This window comes from Podarcis filfolensis (genome assembly GCF_964270895.1).
Source record: "Podarcis filfolensis genome assembly, chromosome: 9".
Classification (NCBI taxonomy): Eukaryota; Metazoa; Chordata; class Lepidosauria; order Squamata; family Lacertidae; genus Podarcis; species Podarcis filfolensis.
Window position 1 is genome coordinate 33,488,914 of NC_139610.1, and position 19,669 is coordinate 33,508,582.

A 19,669-nucleotide genomic window follows, 5' to 3' on the forward strand; every position below is an offset into this window, starting at 1 on the left:
TTGCAAGGTAATGCAATTTTCTGAGAGCAAGTTCTTTGAAAAGGCTCACTCCACTGGGCCTCCCCACATTGGTCTGGATGGGATTTGCTGTTTCACTAATAATGAAACTGACGTAAAGTACAGAGTAGCAGGGTCTGAAGTCTGCGATAAAGAATAGGCTGTCTTGGAGGCGGTTTCATATTACCAGTCCCTTGCAGAAACATTACACTATTTACCTTCAATCCACACACACAAAGAGTAAGCAAACAAAGATGGTTCTTTCACAAGATGCTTACCAGGTTCAGCGGCAGATCGTGGCTCTGCACATCACATCACCCAAAGAAAGAACAGGGAATAGGAGGGGAAAGAACAAAATGCATTAGAAAACCATTACATATACAACCGTCAAGGCTTTATGGCAAGGATGGGGACCTGTGGCCCTCTAATGTCATTGCGTTCCAACTTAGCTTAGAATACAGTGTTAAGTGGTACATAAATTGTTGGGGGGGGGGGGAAGGAAAGGAAATCCCATCAGGCTGTCTGGCCAATGATGAGGGATCAAAGGAGCTCGAGTCCAAACAACATCCGGAGGAGCCACAGGTCTTCCACTCCTGTTTTATAGAAGGGTAATATTTGATAGGCGTTTCTGTGTGCTGCACTGGTGCTGGCTCGCCAGAGCAGCTTCGTCACGCTGGCCACGTGACCCAGAAGTGTCTTTGGACAGCGCTGGCTCCCGGCCTCTTAAGCGAGATGAGCACGCAACCCCGGAGTCGGACACGACTGGCCCGTACGGGCAGGGGTACCTTTACCTTTACCTTTAATATTTGATAACAAACTTAACTATTACTCATCGAGTAATCTGATAGATGCAGGTAAAGGGTAAGGGAATACTATAATGAATTTTTGAGCCTAAAAAGTAATTGTGCAAACTAAAACAAACCTGAGGCATAGACTCTCCCCATTTGTTTTTATACTGCAGGGATATCTGAACCAACAATTAATCTGCCACTTACTTTTTTGAAGAATTCGGAAATCTGGAGAATCCTGTATTTCGGTTCCTTGCCGAGACCAAATGACATGCAAAGGAAGTGCTCCCCTCACTCTGCACTCAAGCACAACAACTTGTCCTTCACTTGCTGTTGAATCTTGTAGCTCCTGTTAAAATTGATAAACAGATTATTTGAACCTCCAACCCCAAATATATATTTTAAAAAGCCTCGACCTTATCAGCAGACAAACTACCTGCAGATAATTACAGCAATGCATATGCTATTTTCCATTCTTTCTTTATTTAATGGTGGCACAGCAATTAATTTGAGTAAATTCTTATTTTGGAAATCTAAATTACAACCATGCTGGCAGCAGAAAGAACTCTCTCTGATCACAAGACATTTTTAAAACTATTTTGGAGTGTGTGTGTGTGTGTGTGTGTATGTGTGTGTATAGAGAGAGAGAGAGAGAGAGAGAGAGAGAGAGAGAGAGAGTTTTTGATATGCTAAGATAGGGATGAACTCATCCTCATGCAGTCATGGAACATGTGCAATCAAAACTGATAAAATGTTGGGCACAACCCATCTGGGAGAAGGTGGAAGCTGTACAAGCACACAGTATTCATTTCAGTAGCACTTGAACAAGAGAATTTTCATGTGAATTTATTCTCAGTTACACTGAAGGTGTGAGCCATATTATGGTTTTTTAGTGCCTACAGTGATACTTTGAGAAATGATTAAAAGAGAAGTGAATGAAAAAAGATATATATCTCTGCCTCTTTTGTATAGCAAAAAATAGAAAGTAATCATTACAGAAAAAGTGTCTTTGCTAGAAATCCATTACTATCCTACAATAAAGGAACCCATCTTTATTCAGCAGGTGTAATAGGATTGAAATTATCTTTGCACTTTTTTTTTTTTTTGCTATTTTATCCCAAAACCATAGAATTAGCATTTCAGTGGAAAAAACAGACCTTTGTAAAAATAGGTGCAGCATTACTAGGTTTTGATCCATCTAATCTGCAGAGGTATGAAGTAGGACTTTGGACCTGGAAAACAGTTAAACCCAGAAATTTGCAAACCATCAGCACCATTAGTAATAGAATTCCTGCACTGATATATCCTTATCTCACTTACACATTTACTAATAAAGTATACCTATTCTTGCTACATTAGGTGTTTTTTGTGTGTGTGCCTGATTCTGTAAACAGTCCCAGTCCCCTGCTCCCACCATATTGACCACTTATAATAGAGCAAGTATATTGAGAACCAAATTTTGCAACTACTGCCATTTAACGTTGAATTAACTCTGTCACCCAGGCAACTTTAATAAAAAGGCAGTCAATGACATTTCACATACAGAAACTGTGTCTAAGAGAAGTCCAAGGTAGGAAGGATGAGAGTCGTTTTATCTGCAAAGTCCTGTGCAAACATGTCACAGCGTGCTACCAAGAACCTGAGTCAACTTTTGATGTTTTAGAACTGAGACATCTACATACCTGCAGATTAGGCACAGAAATAGGCTGGATGACTGCTGTAGTGATGCCAGCCTTTGGAGCAGAAGATCCTATCGTTAAAGAAACAGAAGTACTTTTCTTCTGGGCCCTAGATAAGTCAAACAAGTAGTAGTCAGTTAATCTTGCCATAAAATGCTTCCCTTTCACATGTTTATTTTGGGTGAAGCACAACCTATTTCTGAGGAACAGTTGAGTTTCTGGTAGGCTGTGACTTGCTGAAGGCCACCCAAAGTCTGCCATGATCAGGGATTTTAATCAGTCAACAGAAGCACATCCACTTTTCCAGTACAGCAGAAAAGAGTTATAATATGAATCTTTAACTCTAATGTTTTATTACAAAATTGCAAAATGTTCTATTCAGAGAATCTTTGGGGTCTTTTGCCATAGGGGAAAAAATGCAGGTAGTTCAACAGGGATATTTCCAATGCACTCAGAAATCTGCCCTCAATATTTGATGCATTTCATCTTCGTGTATATACACTCAGTTACAAAACCTAAGAAAAGTAAGGGCATGTGTTCACTAAAGGTTTACAAATGATTCATTGCTATGTCTCAATTTCAGATATAACAGAATGTCAGGCATAGCTTTAAAAGGTGATAACTATCTGTGAAAAGTACATGGTAAAAAAATACATGCAGAAGTATGAACATGTACTTCACTGCTTCTGCAAAACAATGTACAGGCAGCAAAGGCTTTCTAAATGGAGACTCTGAACCAGAATCTGTATCTGTGCTGCCCCATGTTTAACGTGCAATGCAATATTTTAACAGGATCTGATCATTAATTAACACTGGTTAGTCTTTTCCCCCCACGGAATGACTGCAAGAGGTGAAGCAGAACAACTTTGCGATAATCCTCCCAAAGCGTCCTAGATACAAAGTGTATAATTAAGTTTTGCTATGTAAACTTACTGTGGCATGGCTCCAGATTTTGATCTGAAAACCTCACTGTCAGAATCAGAAGAGCTGGCACCTACAGGGGATGGAAAAGGGTATGTTCAAGGATGATGGATGCTGTCATGGAGTCTAGAACACTTCAAAAAACAACAACAAAACAAAACTCCCATCACTGTAGCATTGTGCTTAAAACTACTGAATGGTAATGAGCCCCATTCCAGGTGGGTTTAGACCAGGCATAGGCAAACTCGGCCCTCCAGATGTTTTGGGACTACAACTCCCATGATCCCTAGCTAACAGGACCAGTGGTCAGGGATGATGGGAGTTGTAGTCTCAAAACATCTGGAGGGATGAGTTTGCCTATGCCTGGGTTCTTGGAACCAATGGCATCTAAAGCATAATGTTTTCACTTCTTTTCGTGTTTGTGACCTTCAGTTGATGCTCTCTCTTACCTTCAACAAACAGTTCTGCTGATGTAGAATCAGAACCAACAGAATTTGAGGCCAGGCAACAGTAGCGCCCTGTGTCGTCCTCAAAGGCTTCTGCTATAATTAGTGTATGGAGCCCTCCACTTTCACAACAGATCTGAATATCGGGAGAATTTTGCAGTTCTTTGCCCTCGCAGAACCACCTGTGATTAATACACCATAGAAAGGGGAAACACAGAGCAAGGTCAGGGAAGGAGGAGCGCTTTTCAATATTTGTATTATAAAACTGCTACAATCGTAAATGATTAAAATGAGAAAAGATTAGTTCACAGACGATATCAGTGGCAGAAATACTGCTGTGTTTATGAAGAATCTCACAGAAAACTCTTTATAGTGAAATATGAAAAGAAACCAGAATGTCAGTCGACAGCTTGCTAAAGGCACATTGGGAAGGCATTTCCTAAAGTTTGCCTTATTACAGCAAACATAGCCCTTTTCCATATGTTGCTATTACCATGTTCAAGAACTCTGTGGGGGTGGGAGGGTGGGGAAGCCGGTAATCTACATGCATTCATTGCAAAGTCTGAAAGAAACACACATGCAGAGGGCTCTACCCGTGCAACTGGAAACCCTGAAAAAGCAGGCTGCAATTACTCTGCAGAGATCAGATGGTGATGGAGCCTATACTGTCTCCCTCCATCCCTCCCCAAACATTTAATGAACAGGGGAGAAACTTCCTTTAAAAAGGGAATCTATTGCTAGGAGCCATTCTGATAAGAGATTGCTTCTCTTGACAACAGGCAGATTGAGATGGTATAGAGCATCACTCTCCTTCATTGCAGGTTTTAAAGCAGAGGTTGGCTGGCCATCTGTCAGGGATTCTTTAGTTGCGAATCCTGAATTGAAGGGGGTTGGACTAGATGCCCCTAGGCAGGGGCGGAGTCACTCCCCCACGGATGACACCTGGGGCAGACCGCACCCCGCTTCCTCCATCGGCGCCCCTACGGGATCCTTCCAGCTCTACAATTCTATGACTCTGGCATCTAAGCCCCCAGAGTAAAAAACAAAACATCCCACCATATACTCTGTTTTGGAAATGCTACAGGAGGCCCATGGAGCCTGATACAAAAATATGCTTGCTTTGTATAACAGTGGGTTGATCATTTTGACCACACAATAATTGGACATGTGAAGGTGTCCCTGCCAATCAATTAACTGATACATGGCTGTTCTTTTGATCAAACAATGCCTGCCCTCACAAGCAACAGTGGACTAGCTGTGCCAATCAGGTTTTGTTCAACTGATATTGCTTCGGGCACAATCTTTATCTTGTCCCATATCCCACAATACACCGTTCAGGGGCTGGTTGTAGTTGCAAGCCGAATGCACAGTATTAATTTATGAGAAGATTAACAAGTCCTACCTAGGGATTAGTCAAGCACTGGAAAACAAGCACTAAACCATTTTTTCCTCAAACAACCCCACTCCTCCCTGAAGGCTAGAAAACTAGGGGCACATTAACTATACTTTTTTTAAAAAAGCCATAGCCATAACCATTCCGAAAGATTTATCATGCCACAGGAATCTACAGTTTCAGAGTGCTTCACAGTTATATACCACCCCACCCCAATTCTCTCAGATCCACAGAAAAAGAATGCACTTGGATCCTGTTATTTTTATGGATGCTCAACTATGCACACCAAGTCTGGGCGTTAATAATGGCCATAATCTCTTCATTTCAAGTGAATACTGATCGCTTTCACACATTACCATTTTTCTGTGCCATGAATACTAATGCATGTGTAGAGGAGGAGAAATACTGGGTGAAGCAATTCTAAGAATCTGGATAGAAACACAGGGACATTCTGTTTTGTTGAGATTTAAAAGGAACAACATCCTTCCAATGTAGCAGCTTTCATGCCCCCAGCCAGCAAGGTATGCAGTCATGTTGACCATTAACATTGTCCAGAACTTCAACTAGTAGTATTAACCCCCCCACACACACTTTTAAAGAGTAACTTGAATCAAGTAGAAAAGAGGTTACAAAGTCCTAAATCAGCTGCAAGCCATGGTAGGCAAGCAGTCTTCTGAGTGTTTATACTATTCCACAATACAGTACACTTGAATCTCTCTTGCAGATACATAATTGACACAACCATGTTGTATATTATACCCTCCATGCCCTGAATGTTTTAGAGGTTAACGCTTGCAGGATAGATCACATCACTCTGCAGATACCACTTCTCACACAAGACTTATAACTCATTTTCAGTGGACAGACCCTTCCTTTTCCAAACAAGAAGTAGTCTGGCAGATCGAATTTCACCCAGAGGCAACTATGTACTAACCGCTATGCTTTCTTTTGAAACAAAATGCAAGATTTACCTCTCCCGAATTCTTTGCCTTTTTACAACCATGCTTGGAATATCATACACAGATTTGGTTACCATACCTAAAAAAAGGATGCTGTTAGAGCCAGAAATGATTGACAGAAATGATCAAGAGGAAAGGTTGCAACTTTTAGTTTTTGTTTTAGTTTTGGGCAGCAGGAAAGCAAGTGAAGGGGGATATGACAAAGGTGTATAAAATTACCCATGTTGTGAAGAACATGGATTGAGAAAAGGTTTCCTCTCTCTCTGTACCTGAACCCAGGTCCATTCAGTGAAGCAGAATGGTAGGACACACATGGCAGACAGAAGGAAGCACTTTTCACAAAACTCATAGATAAGTTGGATTTCACTATCAGATATAGCAATTGCCACCAGCTTGGATAACTTTAAAAGGGGAGTAGGCCGCAGATCTACAGCACACCTTTAGAGCACAAGACTTTCTCAAAAGAACCCTGGGAACTGCCACTTGTTAATGGTGCTGGGAACTGTAACTCTGTGAGGGTGAAACTACAATTTCCAAGAGTTTTGACTGCACAGAATTGGAAAAGTGAGACCATACCATCAAAAAAAAGATTGGCTGATTAAATTGATAGAATATGCTGAGGTGGATAAACTGACAGGGCAGACAAGGGAAACAAAAATTTAGTAAAATATGGATATTTAAACAATGCCTGAAAGACCACTGTGGAGAACTAAAAATTTTGACTGGTTTAGATTAACTCTTGTAATGAGAAACATTAAATAGTAGTGAAAAAGTTGGTTACCAGCAACCTAGATATGCATTCAACCAAGAATTATAAAAGACCCAAGTAAAAAGGAGAGGGAAGTCAGAGATAATTAGAATATCAATGAATCAAATTATATATCTTTGTTTTTCTTTATTATGATTTAGAATTACATGTTCATCCACAAGAAACCAAAATTGTCGTTTCATGTTAAGAAAGCATTTCTGTTGTAAAAAAATTAATAAAGATGAATTGCAAAAACAAAAACAACTACAATTCCCAGGAATCTTTGGGAAAGTTGTGTGCTTCAAGTGTGTATTGTATGCACTTTAAATGTATGGTGGGATCTGCCCTCAAATGGCTACTAGTCACAATCACTATATAACACCTACAGTATCAGAGGAATTAATGAGAATTCCTGAACAGAAAACCACTGTTGAGCCCATGACCTGCTTGCAAGGCATCCAACAGGCATCTTGCTGGTCGCCATGAGAACAGAATGATGGACCATACAGATTTCGGGTCTGATCAAGCTGCACTTTTAAGTTCTTATCTTGTTATGAAGGATAGGAGTTCATTTCACTATGCATTTAGAAGTGAACCTCTCCATTCCAGCAGGTAGCTGGAGCAAGTGTGGATCAGAATGTAGACATGTGGATAAGTGTGAAATGTTTACAAACCATTCCAGTACATGGTTAGTCCCAACCTATATTTATACAAGATGGTCCAATGGCTTCCTGTTTATTTTACAGAACTACTGCTGGCTGCATTTAGGGACATTGTAAGGCAACCGGGGCACAGTACAGGGGAAGAGATGGCTGCTTCCCCCAGTATATAAAGGCAGCCATCTTTTTCTTCATATAATTATCCAAGAAGGGTAGCACAACATAATATTCAAAAGTGTTGTGCTTTGTTTAATAGACTGAATGACCCCTTGGACCATTTCATAGGTTCTTGAAAACAAATGAAATCTCTTTACAAAAGTGTGCAGAATTTAAAGCATTTGCCCTTAAAAATCTGCATGGAATTGGAGTTGAACAGGCATGCCAATCAACTCATTTGTAAGGGACATGGACCTAACCAATACTGTTTCATCCAACTCGAGTTATTACCAACATTCATTTGCATATGGGTTGAGGACCTGTGTGTAGAGAGGGTCTCCATGGTTAAGTAATTTTGCAATGGCTGGACCTGCCTTTCAGAGTGGACTAAGATTTTACTCTGCCACCACAAAGAATCTGTTTAGGGTGAAATAGTAAAAATTAGGATATTTACCAGGGGAGGGGGAATAAAACCCCAAGCAATTACAAAAAAAGCTCCAATCCTGTCCCAATATCAGCCTGTACTCAAATCCAGCTCTTAGAAGACTCATGTCTTGTAACGGGTGGTGCAATACATGCACGAGTTTTATTTGCCACACGATGCTCCTTTCAGATGTTCTACCATGTTGGACAGACATGCACTGGTGGGATGGTACTGTAGCACCAGGCTCCACCCCAAACCTGTATGTGTACACACAAGTGTACGCACACAGCCTCAATTTTGGATACTGAAAGGAAGACGTCTCGGTTGGGGGTTACAGTCTACTGCCCCCACCTTTGGGTGCTCATTCCACATGATTAGAATGACTGAAAATGGCAAATGCATTGCAGTCCCGTGGTATCCATTGTTGCTTATTAAAAGTACCTTATTAGTTACACATTTCAAGTTACATCAGCCAAAGGGTGCTTTTATATATGGCAAAGCTGTCCTTCGCCCAGCTCTGGTCCACAAACATCAAAGAAAATTGCCCACCAACACATTGTCATATGTTTTTCGTGAATACCGATGGCATGAAATCATCCCACCATCAGGCCAATTCGGATCAGGTTGGCCATGTGCAAGTTCCCAAACAGGAACTTCTGCAAATAGAATGCCATATGACATGTTTGCCTTTCTTCGTATGAGGTTAACCAAACATAACATGTGCCTCAGCAAAAAATAACACTGTGAAATAATGTTTATTTTTATTCAAGATGGGTTCCACAATAGGGACGCTGCCTTCTCTAATCAATGCACAATAGGCTTATGCATGCAAAGTGACTCCCACTTATGCTAATGAAAAACTATGTACACAATTCCCCCTTGCAGGAGAAAGAATAAACCCTACATCCCTTAAGGCTAGGAAATGTTGATGATGGAACTAAAACACTGTACCATTCCTTTCTTGTAATTAAAATCCAACCAGCTCCTATTGTGCCCAGAGAGAACATATCACTTCTGCATGGAACTAATAAACTTCCTTTGTTTACTCAGTAGCCTCATTTGGCCTAGTTTTACAAATAGGTTCTGGAAACAAATGTATCCTGTGAGTTCAGCTGCCAGTATTTTTTGTGATCTGTCCGCTTCCCTGCGCTGCAGCGGAGACTCAAACCACAATTTGTAAACTGTCAAGAGCTTGGATTTTTATGAGATCTTCCCTGCCGAGCTTTTATTTTGATTATACAGAAAACATAGAGAGATGCTGCACTACATTTTAGGTTATGTTATATGGGTTCATTTAGATAAATACATATGACTTAAATGGGCTGTGGATCAGGTGAGAGACCCTGTTATTGAAGTGACTACTTGCAGGCTACAATGGTTGGAATTTTAAGTAAACCACTCTGGTCTGGGCAATCTCTTGTCCAGAATGAGCAAAGACAAAGGAGAAACTTATTAGACACATGCTAATCGCTTGCAGTGACACAGTTTCCAAGGAGAGCTTCATCACATTGCAGCAGCTAAGCAATCACTGTTAGCCTTTGATATATTAGAAAGATAACCCGAGGAGTTACAAATTCAGAAGTTGTAATGCAGAGAGTTTTTTATAGTTTTTATTTCCCAACCATTGCAGAGGCTAGTTCTTTATTCTGCATTAGATCTTGTTGGGAAGAGAAAAACAATGAACAATTGGTTATGACAAAAGGCAATCATTATGCTGCTAGCTGCAGATCTGGCTCTTCGAGATGATTAATGAAGGTGAGGGGTTCACACCCTTCAATGCTGCTCCTTTCAGTTTGAAGAAAGGGTGCTGGCTGCCATCCAGTCCACAATTACACGTGTTTCTATTGCACTGACATGCACACATAATTCTGGGCTAGGCTGCAACTTTCATTTGTGGCATTGCAAGATCCCTCCAGAACCAGAATGGTGTACAGTAGCCGTTTTCCTGCAAGAGAAAGCTTATGCTCTGTGCCAGCACTGCAGGATCATCTGCAATGTGTCAGGATACCACTGCAAGATGAAGCCCTTTCATTTCTTGCCTTGTCAAATACAATCATCCCACACTAAATCAGTGTGTTTCTGGACACACCTCATCTGTTATCCGTCAAGCCAGAAGTTGATGAAGACAGAATGTAAGGAACAAGAGGCAGAGAATATGCATGTTGAACTAAGCCAAATCGTGGAATGAATGTACAAACTCAGATTGTGAGAGCAGATTGTGGGTGCTTGGTTCCTCCCTGGTCCTTCTCCTGCTGCACTGAGCCATGCCAGCTTTCGAGTGTTATTCAAACTTGGGTTCATGGTTTAATTCTGCTGTACAAACCATGAGCTGAAAACCGCAGAACAAACCTTGGTTACGGCATGCAGTTATTCTGGAGAGAGGTAAAACCACTAGCTCAGGTTTGAACGACACACAAAGTCAAACCAGGACTTAGCTCTGCACAGAGCAGAATGACTGGGAAAGAAGAAAGCAGCTGCATTCTCTTCTCCAGGAGCCCATAAATTTGAGCTAAGCCATTGTTTGGCTTAGTATAGCATGCAACCCAGGCCATTGAGTCTGATCTTCTGCACCAAATAATAGACGGGAAATTTCCTTGTGTACCTAGAAGCATTTGGTAGAAGCATTACATGAAACCCCTCCCCACTGCCACCATCCAACACACAGCCAGGTCACCCCAGAGTGAGTTCTCTCCCTTAGTAGTCTAGGGTAGCCCAATTTTCTGTATTATCCTGCCAAATGGCAAAGCCAATTTCTTCATCCATCAAGTGCAGACATATGATTGAGACCAATCACATTCATCAAATGATATGTGAATGATCAAGTGACAGCAGTTTCACACAACCAAGAAAAATGCATGTGTTCGGGGTGGGTGGGTGGGTGAGGTTTGGTTGTTGGAAACACGGCCTCTCCCTGCATTTCACTCCTTCTTCCCCCAAAGTACACAAGAAAGCAATTGTTGCTTGTTCAGTATGCAGGACTCAAGCAGGATGATGCAATTTTCATCTCCATTGTCCCCTCCCTACTCATCACCTTCTCGCTGTTAACCAGATGACTGAATAATCTGGTGAGTGGAGGAGGGTGTGGCACTCCCACACCCTCAGCTAATGGGCACACATCAGCTAAGGAGGAGGCTGTGTGTCCTCCATGTGCATGAGGCAGGATGGCAATACTCCTGGCCCTCAGAAGGTTGGCCATGCATGGATGTGTCCCTTGGGGCAAAAAAAAAAAAGTTAGCCCCCCCCCCGCTGAAAGCATGTTCTAGTAATGCACCATAATCACAGTGCACAAGCTAACGAAAGTCTACATATCTCTCTTCCTATCATTATCTCTCCTACCCCATTACCTCCCTCCCAGGACCTTCATTGCCTGCAGAAGGTCAAACGCTGACACTTGAAAACACCCCTTGGTAGAGCTAAAATACATACAGCAAGCCATTTGAGTGAATAGATTTGAACATGCAGCCACTTTCATTGTGCCAAGATGTTTTTTGGTGGGGTCATGAAACTTGCCAAAGTTATGTGGGAAACAACTGTAACCACATGGAGCAGTCCCTGCCACCCCACTGCATTTCAAGAGCCATCATGCAATCATTTGTTTATCTTAATTGGTTAAGTGGAACCACCACAGAGACCAGGGATATATGGGTAGAATGGACCTTCCCCCACCCCAATTAAGATTCCATATACTAAAATTATTTCAATGGCCTAATCCTATGCAGCATAATGTGTCTCTCAACCCACTGAAATCCAGAAGTCTAGACATACTGAAATCAACATAGGATTGCAGCCTCGGCATCTTAGTTTTAGTTTGGATTGTCAGAATGAGAGTAACGGTACCCATTTAGCAACTGGAGCTGATTGCAGCCCAATTATACAAATTTGTCTTTTTCTTCCCCACTTCTGTGCTTGCACTAACCTCCAACAGCAATCCAGCCATAGGAAGGAATATATGAAAAATGCAACCATGATGACACATCTGGGATTCAAAAAGTAAAGGAAACAGCAATAAAGCTGAGCAGCCACTGGCTGGCTAAAAAACTAGGGCCTTAAGAAAAACAATTCACGGTTTCCTCTAATGCATAATCCTGCTGCAACCTGTGTTTGGTAAAGGTCACCGAGGAATAATGAAGGCTTTCTTTCCACACCCATTTAAAAGATAATTTAAAGCGACAGTTGTACTGAAACCAAGAGACATAGACGAAGGAGAGAATTATACTTCTGACCGTAACAAGATGTGAACAGAGGTAAGTGGTAAATTAAAAGGCAATTTTTATCCTTAATGCTTACTATCATTAAGGTGTGTTTTTTTTTTAAGTTACTGCTGCTTTCCTGTACAGTTTCAGTTTTTCTAGCACTCTGTTCAAGCAATTCCATTTATGCTTCTCCTTTAATTGGGAAGGTATTTGCATAATTATACCTTTTATGTTAGCTACACAAGTATCCCACACAGTTCTCCAGCCTCTCTCACTCCTTAACATTTTTTTTTTAAACAAAGGGTATGAAATCTCCACTGAGATTTGTTCCTCCTTTCGCTTTTCATATGCAACGACTAGGTATGTGACCTGTAAGATGCATTCCATTTCTACTTCAATTTTTTTAGCAGGGTTATTCAGAGTCAAAGAACATGTTGCTTCTGGAAAAGTGGAATGAGAAAGGTTAAACTTTGGGGCAAAGGAAACACCACATATCTGACCACTGAAATCTCTTCAAACCACAAAAAAATTGAATGCAAAGTGTAATTTGTCACCAACTTGTTGTTGGGTGTTTCAGTCATTTACAGTGTTTAAAATTCCATTAAAACAGCAGTTATGTCTATTTCTCCTTCAGCAAAATCCTCCTGTGCTTCCTTAATTTTTGTCTAGTTGAATGATACACCCCCCCCCAAAAAAAGGGTGGACTTTGTCCCTTCCAATTCTCCTTTGACTGTGGCTTATCTACTACAATCTAACATTTATACTGTAGAAAATTTTTCCCTCTTGGGATTTTTTGGGGGGGGTGCCAAGGTTTTTACCACACATAAGCAGTAAGTGTCAATGTAAACGAAGATGAACTTTGCACCTAGATGCATTTTTGATAACCCAACCTCGTTGAATTTCTTTTTTAAAAAGAAGATTAAATCATGTGTCTATGGCTCATATTTATTTTCAAGTCTGTGAAACTAAAAGGGGGAAAAAAGTCTTGTGCACAGTCAGCAGCAGAAACTCCAATAAAACATATCCCCTTTCCTACTTGATGCTTCTACAAAACCCCAGAGATAATGACATATACATTCTTTTGGCATCTGCACTTGGAAATCTTTCAGACATGTACCAAGATCTGAGAAGCAAGGGCTACACATGTAGACGCACTAGCTACTTCCAACACGCACGAACACAGCAGTATTTTTCAGAGCCGTGGTGGTTAAGAGGAGGGCCTGAAGCTGTGATGGGGCCTATATTGTGCATGTTTAATTTCTGACATCTCTAGGTAGAGCTGGAAAAGAATCCTCTCTGAAGGCCTTGAGAGATGCTACAAGTCAGTGTAGGCCACATAAAATGAAGCGAGTAATGATCTCACTCCATACAAGGCAGCTTTCTACGTAGAGCAGCGTAAATACAGATTACAGTTTATTAGGGGCATAGACCAGCAGTTTCAAAATGGCTAAGAATACAATATTTATAACAAGAAGATACAGTGGAACCTTGGTTCTTGAATGACTTAGTTGCGAACAAATCGGCTCCCGAATGCCCAAAACCCGGAAGTGTTCCAGTTTTTGAACGTTTTTTCGGAAGCCAAATGTCCGAAGCTGCTTCTGTGGCTTCCGCTTGAGTGAAGGAAGCTCCTGCAGCCAATCGGAAGCTGTGCCTTGGTTTTCGAACGGTTTTGGGAGTCGGAACAGACTTCTGGAATGGATTAAGTCTTCAGGCAGTTTAAGTTCAAGAACCAAGGTTCCACTGTGCAATAGTTATAAGAACTAGCTCCTTTTTTTCAGGAGGGTCAAAAATATTTTGTCATGAGCTAAAAAGCTAAGAAGGGGGCAGCATCTCTGTAGAAGTTCTTGGTTTTATGCTGAGCAGAGTAAATGAGAGCATGGTCAAGCAAGCATTGAGTCAGTATTAAGCCTTAGGTCAAATAAGTTAAGAGTGGGAATGGGCTTGCCCACACATACCTAGAAGCAGTATTCAAGTAGCAACACAGGCGATGAGAACTTGGAAAGAAATACAGTATTTTTAATTTATAGGTGTTGTCTGGTTGCCTGTAAAATGGGAATCCTTTGTCTTATCCCTTGGAAATTTGGAACTTCTCATGCCTCAGGGGATTAGAGTGCCTCAAAAGCCCATGTACTTTGGATGAAAATTACCAAGAGTTACAGGTGCAAACTGCAGGGTGGGTCTCCCACTGAAATCAACAGGGACGAGGACAAGGGGATTCTGACCAAACACAACAAATGCAATTTAAACTAATGAAAAAACTAAACTGAATGGGGGGAAAAAAACAAAACAGATTTTTGGCAAAACCTCTCAAAAGGAAGGAGTATGCACATTGTAACTCCTCACCCTGACTGCACTGCCTCATAGGCACATTTCTAGAGAGAAAAGCCTGAAAATGAAACAGGGAAATTGCTTGTGTGGATGCTGATCACCACCAGGAGGTTTAGATAACATGATCTTAAGACTGCGATCCTTGGGATTAAGTCCCATTTAAGTAAATAAGTCTAACCTCTGAGTAGAAGCATATAGGACCCCACTGTAAATAATGGAGTTTTAACAGCCAGTTTGTAGAACAGGAGGAAGCTTCTTTGAGTAATAAAAGAAGTCTGATCTTCTTTGCTGGCTCAAAAAGTGCCTAGTTGCATGATGCTGAAGAAATCCAATTCTCTGCTTAGGGACTTGGACGTCACAGACTGACTAGAAAAAGAATTTATTTTCAGTCATCAGCAGACACCCTGTTTATTAACTCTCCACTACAGATTGTAATTTCAAAGGTGCTCAGAAGTATAGGTTTTGAAATTTATTACAATTAATTCACATCGTTGTTATATACTGTATAGGCAAGAAGCCCTGTTGAAGTTGCCATGTGATGTTTTTACTGCTGTTTACAAGTTTGGATGCATGAGATGGAGACTTCCCTGTTCCAAACATCCTAGTCAATCAGGGCTGGAAAGATAAGAAGTCTCCTCCCAGCCCTATGATTTAATTAACAACTGAAGAGGTAGCTACACAAGCCACAGGAGGTGCGCAAGTATTTAGGCGCTGTGATGATCCCGTGAGAAACTATTCATATTTACTCACAGCTACAAGAAACTGTTGCATGTAAATGCAAGTAGAGCAAGTAGAGCTAAGTAGAGTAGTATTTATGTATATAATCTCCAGACACCTTGTTACTTTTTGACCAAATGTTTTTGTACAACATGCTCCTTGTGCGTGGAATGTCTTCTGCTGAAGACAAAGTGTAGTGGACTTATCTACATTCTTCAAGTGGTTTCAATAATTTCACTTGTGGAGATGTCAGGCATCTCCCTCCTATCTGCTCCTGTTCCCCTTTCCCTCCCTGCAAAAGGGGGGCGGGGAATTCACTTGCTGTTTGCTTTTGGAAAAAAGGAAGATGGGAATATAAGATATGAGAAGTGGATCTGCTACTTGATTTCCCCCATCTGCATTAACATTCTCACTTTGTGTTATGTACTAAGCTTGGATCCCAGAACAATTGGCAGGTAGGATCCTAGAATGCAACAACTGATTGGTCTTTTCCTGCAAGCCAATCAGGCTCCAGGAGGAAGTTAATCAGCCTATTAGGCTGGTAGGATCCTAGAATGCAACAACTGATTGGCCTGCAGGAGAAGACCAATCAGGCTCCAGGAGGTAAGCAGAATCAGCCAATCAGACGGGACTCATTGTGTAAATAATGTATATAAAGGCCTGAGGTTTGGGGGGAAATTCAATCACTGTTTTACAAGCTGCAAAACGGAGCATGAAATCACTGTAGGACTCCGCGTATATTTCAATCTGCCTTAGAAACACACTTGGCTATATAATTCAGCAGTTGTTCAGCCTATTAGGTGCAGTGTTTCTAAGAACCACGAGTACGGAAACCCAAGCCAATCTTGTTCTAGGTTAAGAAACTGAACTCACATCTACAGTAGAACCTCTACTTACGACCGCCTCTACTTGGACCCGATCCAAGTCGTGACCACAGCAAAACCAGAAGTAAATACCGGGTTTGCTGCAATTTGCGCACGCACAGAAGCGGCTGCCACCATCTCCACATGCGTACAATGGTGCTTCTATCAGTGACCCATTTTGTCTAAAGGACGGGCCACCAGAACGGGTTATGGTGGTAAGTAGAGGTTCCACTGTAATTAGAACTTGTGCAATCTTCTTATAAAGTGGCCATCTTGTGCGAGCAAATCCCACAGAGTAACTATACACTGTGTGGAGAAATCCTTTATTTTGCCTGCCCCGAATACTCAGCTTCCTTGAATGGGCCCAGATTCAAGTACGAGAAAGGAAGAAAAGCCTCTCTATTTCCATTGTCTCAACAAAACTCACTTCATATGCCTCTAGTGCATCCACGCTTTACACTCATCTTTCTGAACTGAAAAAGCTCCAAACCGTAACCATGTCAGCCTGCTAGTGCCATTAGGCTCAGAAAAGACTGAGGTTTTATATCACATTCCTTCTGGGTATTGTGCTGCCCTTTACGAAAAAAAGTCTTGCAATGTAAGCTTTCCTATTATATTTCTCTCTCGAGAAAGCAAGACTAGGCAGCTTGTTTTCATGCTGACAGTTTGTGGAGAGCTTAAACAGAACCCAAAATCTGTATCGGAGTTCTGTACTTTTGACTGCAGGCCACCCTCCTTTCCACTATTAGGCTCGGCAGAATTAGATTTGATCCTTAATGTATAGAATTACTAATGTTGTTAGCCATAAAGACATTTAGCTCTTTCCTTTTTTTCCCCTCTTTTTTTTTTTTTTTTTGGCTCCCCAGCACAGCGAAGCGAACAAAGGTTTGGATGTATGGCAAACAACTTCTCATATTGCTTGATCAGGCAGTAAATTACTGCCAGCTATATTGGGGTTGGGGGTCTACTAATGTAGTGCAATACAGGCTACTCCTGTTAATGTTAAAAGGAAATCACGCACATAAGTCTCCCATATATATTTGGGAGGAAAGAAAAACACCATAGTAGCCATATTTCCCACTGGAGTGCAGGGAAAAGATGTCTGTTGATAAGTAAGTACAGGTGGCCAGTTACTGCCAATATACACCCCCCAAAAAACAACAACACCCCTCTCCTGAGAAGGTATATCGAAAATTGGAATTATAGTAAAGTAGGGGATCTGCTAAAGCCACGAATGTTGGAATACACAATGAATATGGCCTGCATAAGCTTTTCCTGTTCCAAATGATATTTAAAGCTGCTGGATGAGCATTTTTGCTTTAGATTAGCCTTGGAAAGCACACATGCATTGTTAGTGTTATGCACCACTGTTTTATTCTTCAATCACAAAAGAATTCCTTTTCCTCTGCTACATCAACTTGATCATAAAATCTCCCAAATTGATTTTAAAATAAATAAATGAAGAGGCATATGTGTGTGTGTGTGTGTGTGTGTGTGTGTGTGTGTGTGTGTGTTGTGAACGGCATAAGATGGGGATGATAGTGCAATCACAGAGCAACGAAATCCATGCACACCCATTATGCATTGGATTGTTTTATACCATTGTGGAGGGAGCATCAGCAGAATATGATGGAGGGAATGAAATGCAAAATGTACAGACTTCAATTTCTAAGGTTGCTCCTAGGGATCAGGTGTACTCTACAGCACCTCGACATTGACACCCTCTAGCAGTATAGACAAGCCCAGTTGAGACATATGAAACTGGCATTTAGAAACTAGCATTCTTAAACATTTCCAAGTACTTTGTTTCATGTGTTTGCCATTATTTATGCCTGTATGTCCCTAGAGGCAGAAAAATTGAATGGAGAGCTCCAATTTACTCACACATATTAGAAAACACACATTTGGCTTTCCAAGCAGTGTTTAATTTGGATTCTGCTTATTATGGCTTCTTTCCAGCTTGCTTATTTAATATATCCCAAATAAAATGCAACATCTTTTTGTTATTGCTTCAATTTAGTCAAACAGGGTTTTTTGTTTTTTAAAGAGATGTGACTAAAGTTATTTTGGGTACACTTGATTCCCCTCATTGACCTGGAAGAAATAAAGTTCTCTTATTTCCTTTCTATTCCCTTCCTTTTCAGTATTCTCTATGGTTACTTTGGGTGAACTCCAGAGCTATTTAAAAAAACGGGGGGGGGGGGGAGACACCAACAACTGGAAGTTTTAGCCATGGACTGCAACAGGATATGGACTGCCTTCACTATTTGTTAGCATAAAGCATGCTATAAAGTAAGAAGAGCTTAAGGGACTAATTTGGTTCTGGGGGCATTCTTTGAAAAGTGTCTAGAGAGAGACTAAATAAGGAAAGACTAGGCAAATAAATTATGAAAGCCAATGGTGATATCACTTTTCTAGAAGCCAATGTTTTGTATTATTTCATGCACAGTCCATTACCTAATTCATTCTTCTTCGCTTTTATTAGTTTTTAAAACCTAGAAATCTCTGTAAGCCACATACAACATTCCAGCAACCTATTTACTATTCTTGTTTTATTCATGTCTGTACCACAAACCCATATAAAAGCACATTTCTGCTGCGAACAAGATCTCAATTAAAACCAAAACATAATAAATTCAAAGCAAAATTAATTAACGAAACAGAAGAACAGAAAAGGGCAACTAACAAGGTTATAAAAACAGGAAACTGTTTTCGTCAAAAGGCTCGCTGGAACAACCAAGACTTAAGTTGGCACCTAAAACTCATTACAGATGGTGAAAGCTTGATATCATTACGCAGAGAGTTCTATGACCCCAGTGCCATCACACCAGATGCACAATTTCGTGTTGAGGACAGTCGGACATTGCCAAGCACCATCAGATGTGCCTGAGTCGCAGATTGTAAAGACTGCGCAGGAATATCAGGAATATGGTGTCTTTCTTGATTTTGTTTTAAAAAGTACATTGACCCCAAGTTGTTTACGGCGTTGTGATGAGCTGCAAATGATAAAAATAATCACCACCACCACCACGTGCTTCAAGACATCATCTTGAGTGAGAAAACTTCAAAATTCTTTGGATGTTATGGTATGCTTTAAAGGAGCATCCTGAAGGTCTTAACAGATCAAAAATATTTTAGATTGTAGAAGTGCCTTAAACCTTTGGCCTTCTGGAGGTTGTTGAACTACAACTTCCATCAAACCCGGCCAGCATGGTCAATGTTCTTAGATAAGGGTGCCAGGTGCACTGGGTTACCATAGCAACCCCAGCAAAGTCCAGTGTATGACTTGCTGAGTCCTTCACCCTCCCACTTGTTCAGGAAATATGCCTACATGTAAAGACGGATAGTCTCTAGGGCATTGCTTTTATTATGCCTGCAATCTTGTCCATGTCTTGGTT

At 41.0% G+C, this 19,669-nt stretch overlaps 1 protein-coding gene across 10 annotated transcripts in view; it reads right to left on the minus strand.

The window, feature by feature from the left end:
* PALLD (palladin, cytoskeletal associated protein) overlaps nt 1-19,669 on the minus strand; it is a 216,108-nt gene that overhangs the window by 122,349 nt on the left and 74,090 nt on the right. For all 10 annotated transcript variants that reach the window (XM_083631008.1, XM_083631002.1, XM_083631009.1 and 7 more), the window contains 6 exons: nt 3,835-4,013; nt 3,398-3,458; nt 2,468-2,573; nt 1,943-2,017; nt 993-1,134; nt 276-299 (listed from right to left, as the gene is read on the minus strand). In XM_083631008.1, the coding sequence (XP_083487134.1) occupies nt 276-299; nt 993-1,134; nt 1,943-2,017; nt 2,468-2,573; nt 3,398-3,458; nt 3,835-4,013 (587 nt within the window). The remainder of the gene's footprint in view (nt 1-275; nt 300-992; nt 1,135-1,942; nt 2,018-2,467; nt 2,574-3,397; nt 3,459-3,834; nt 4,014-19,669) is intronic.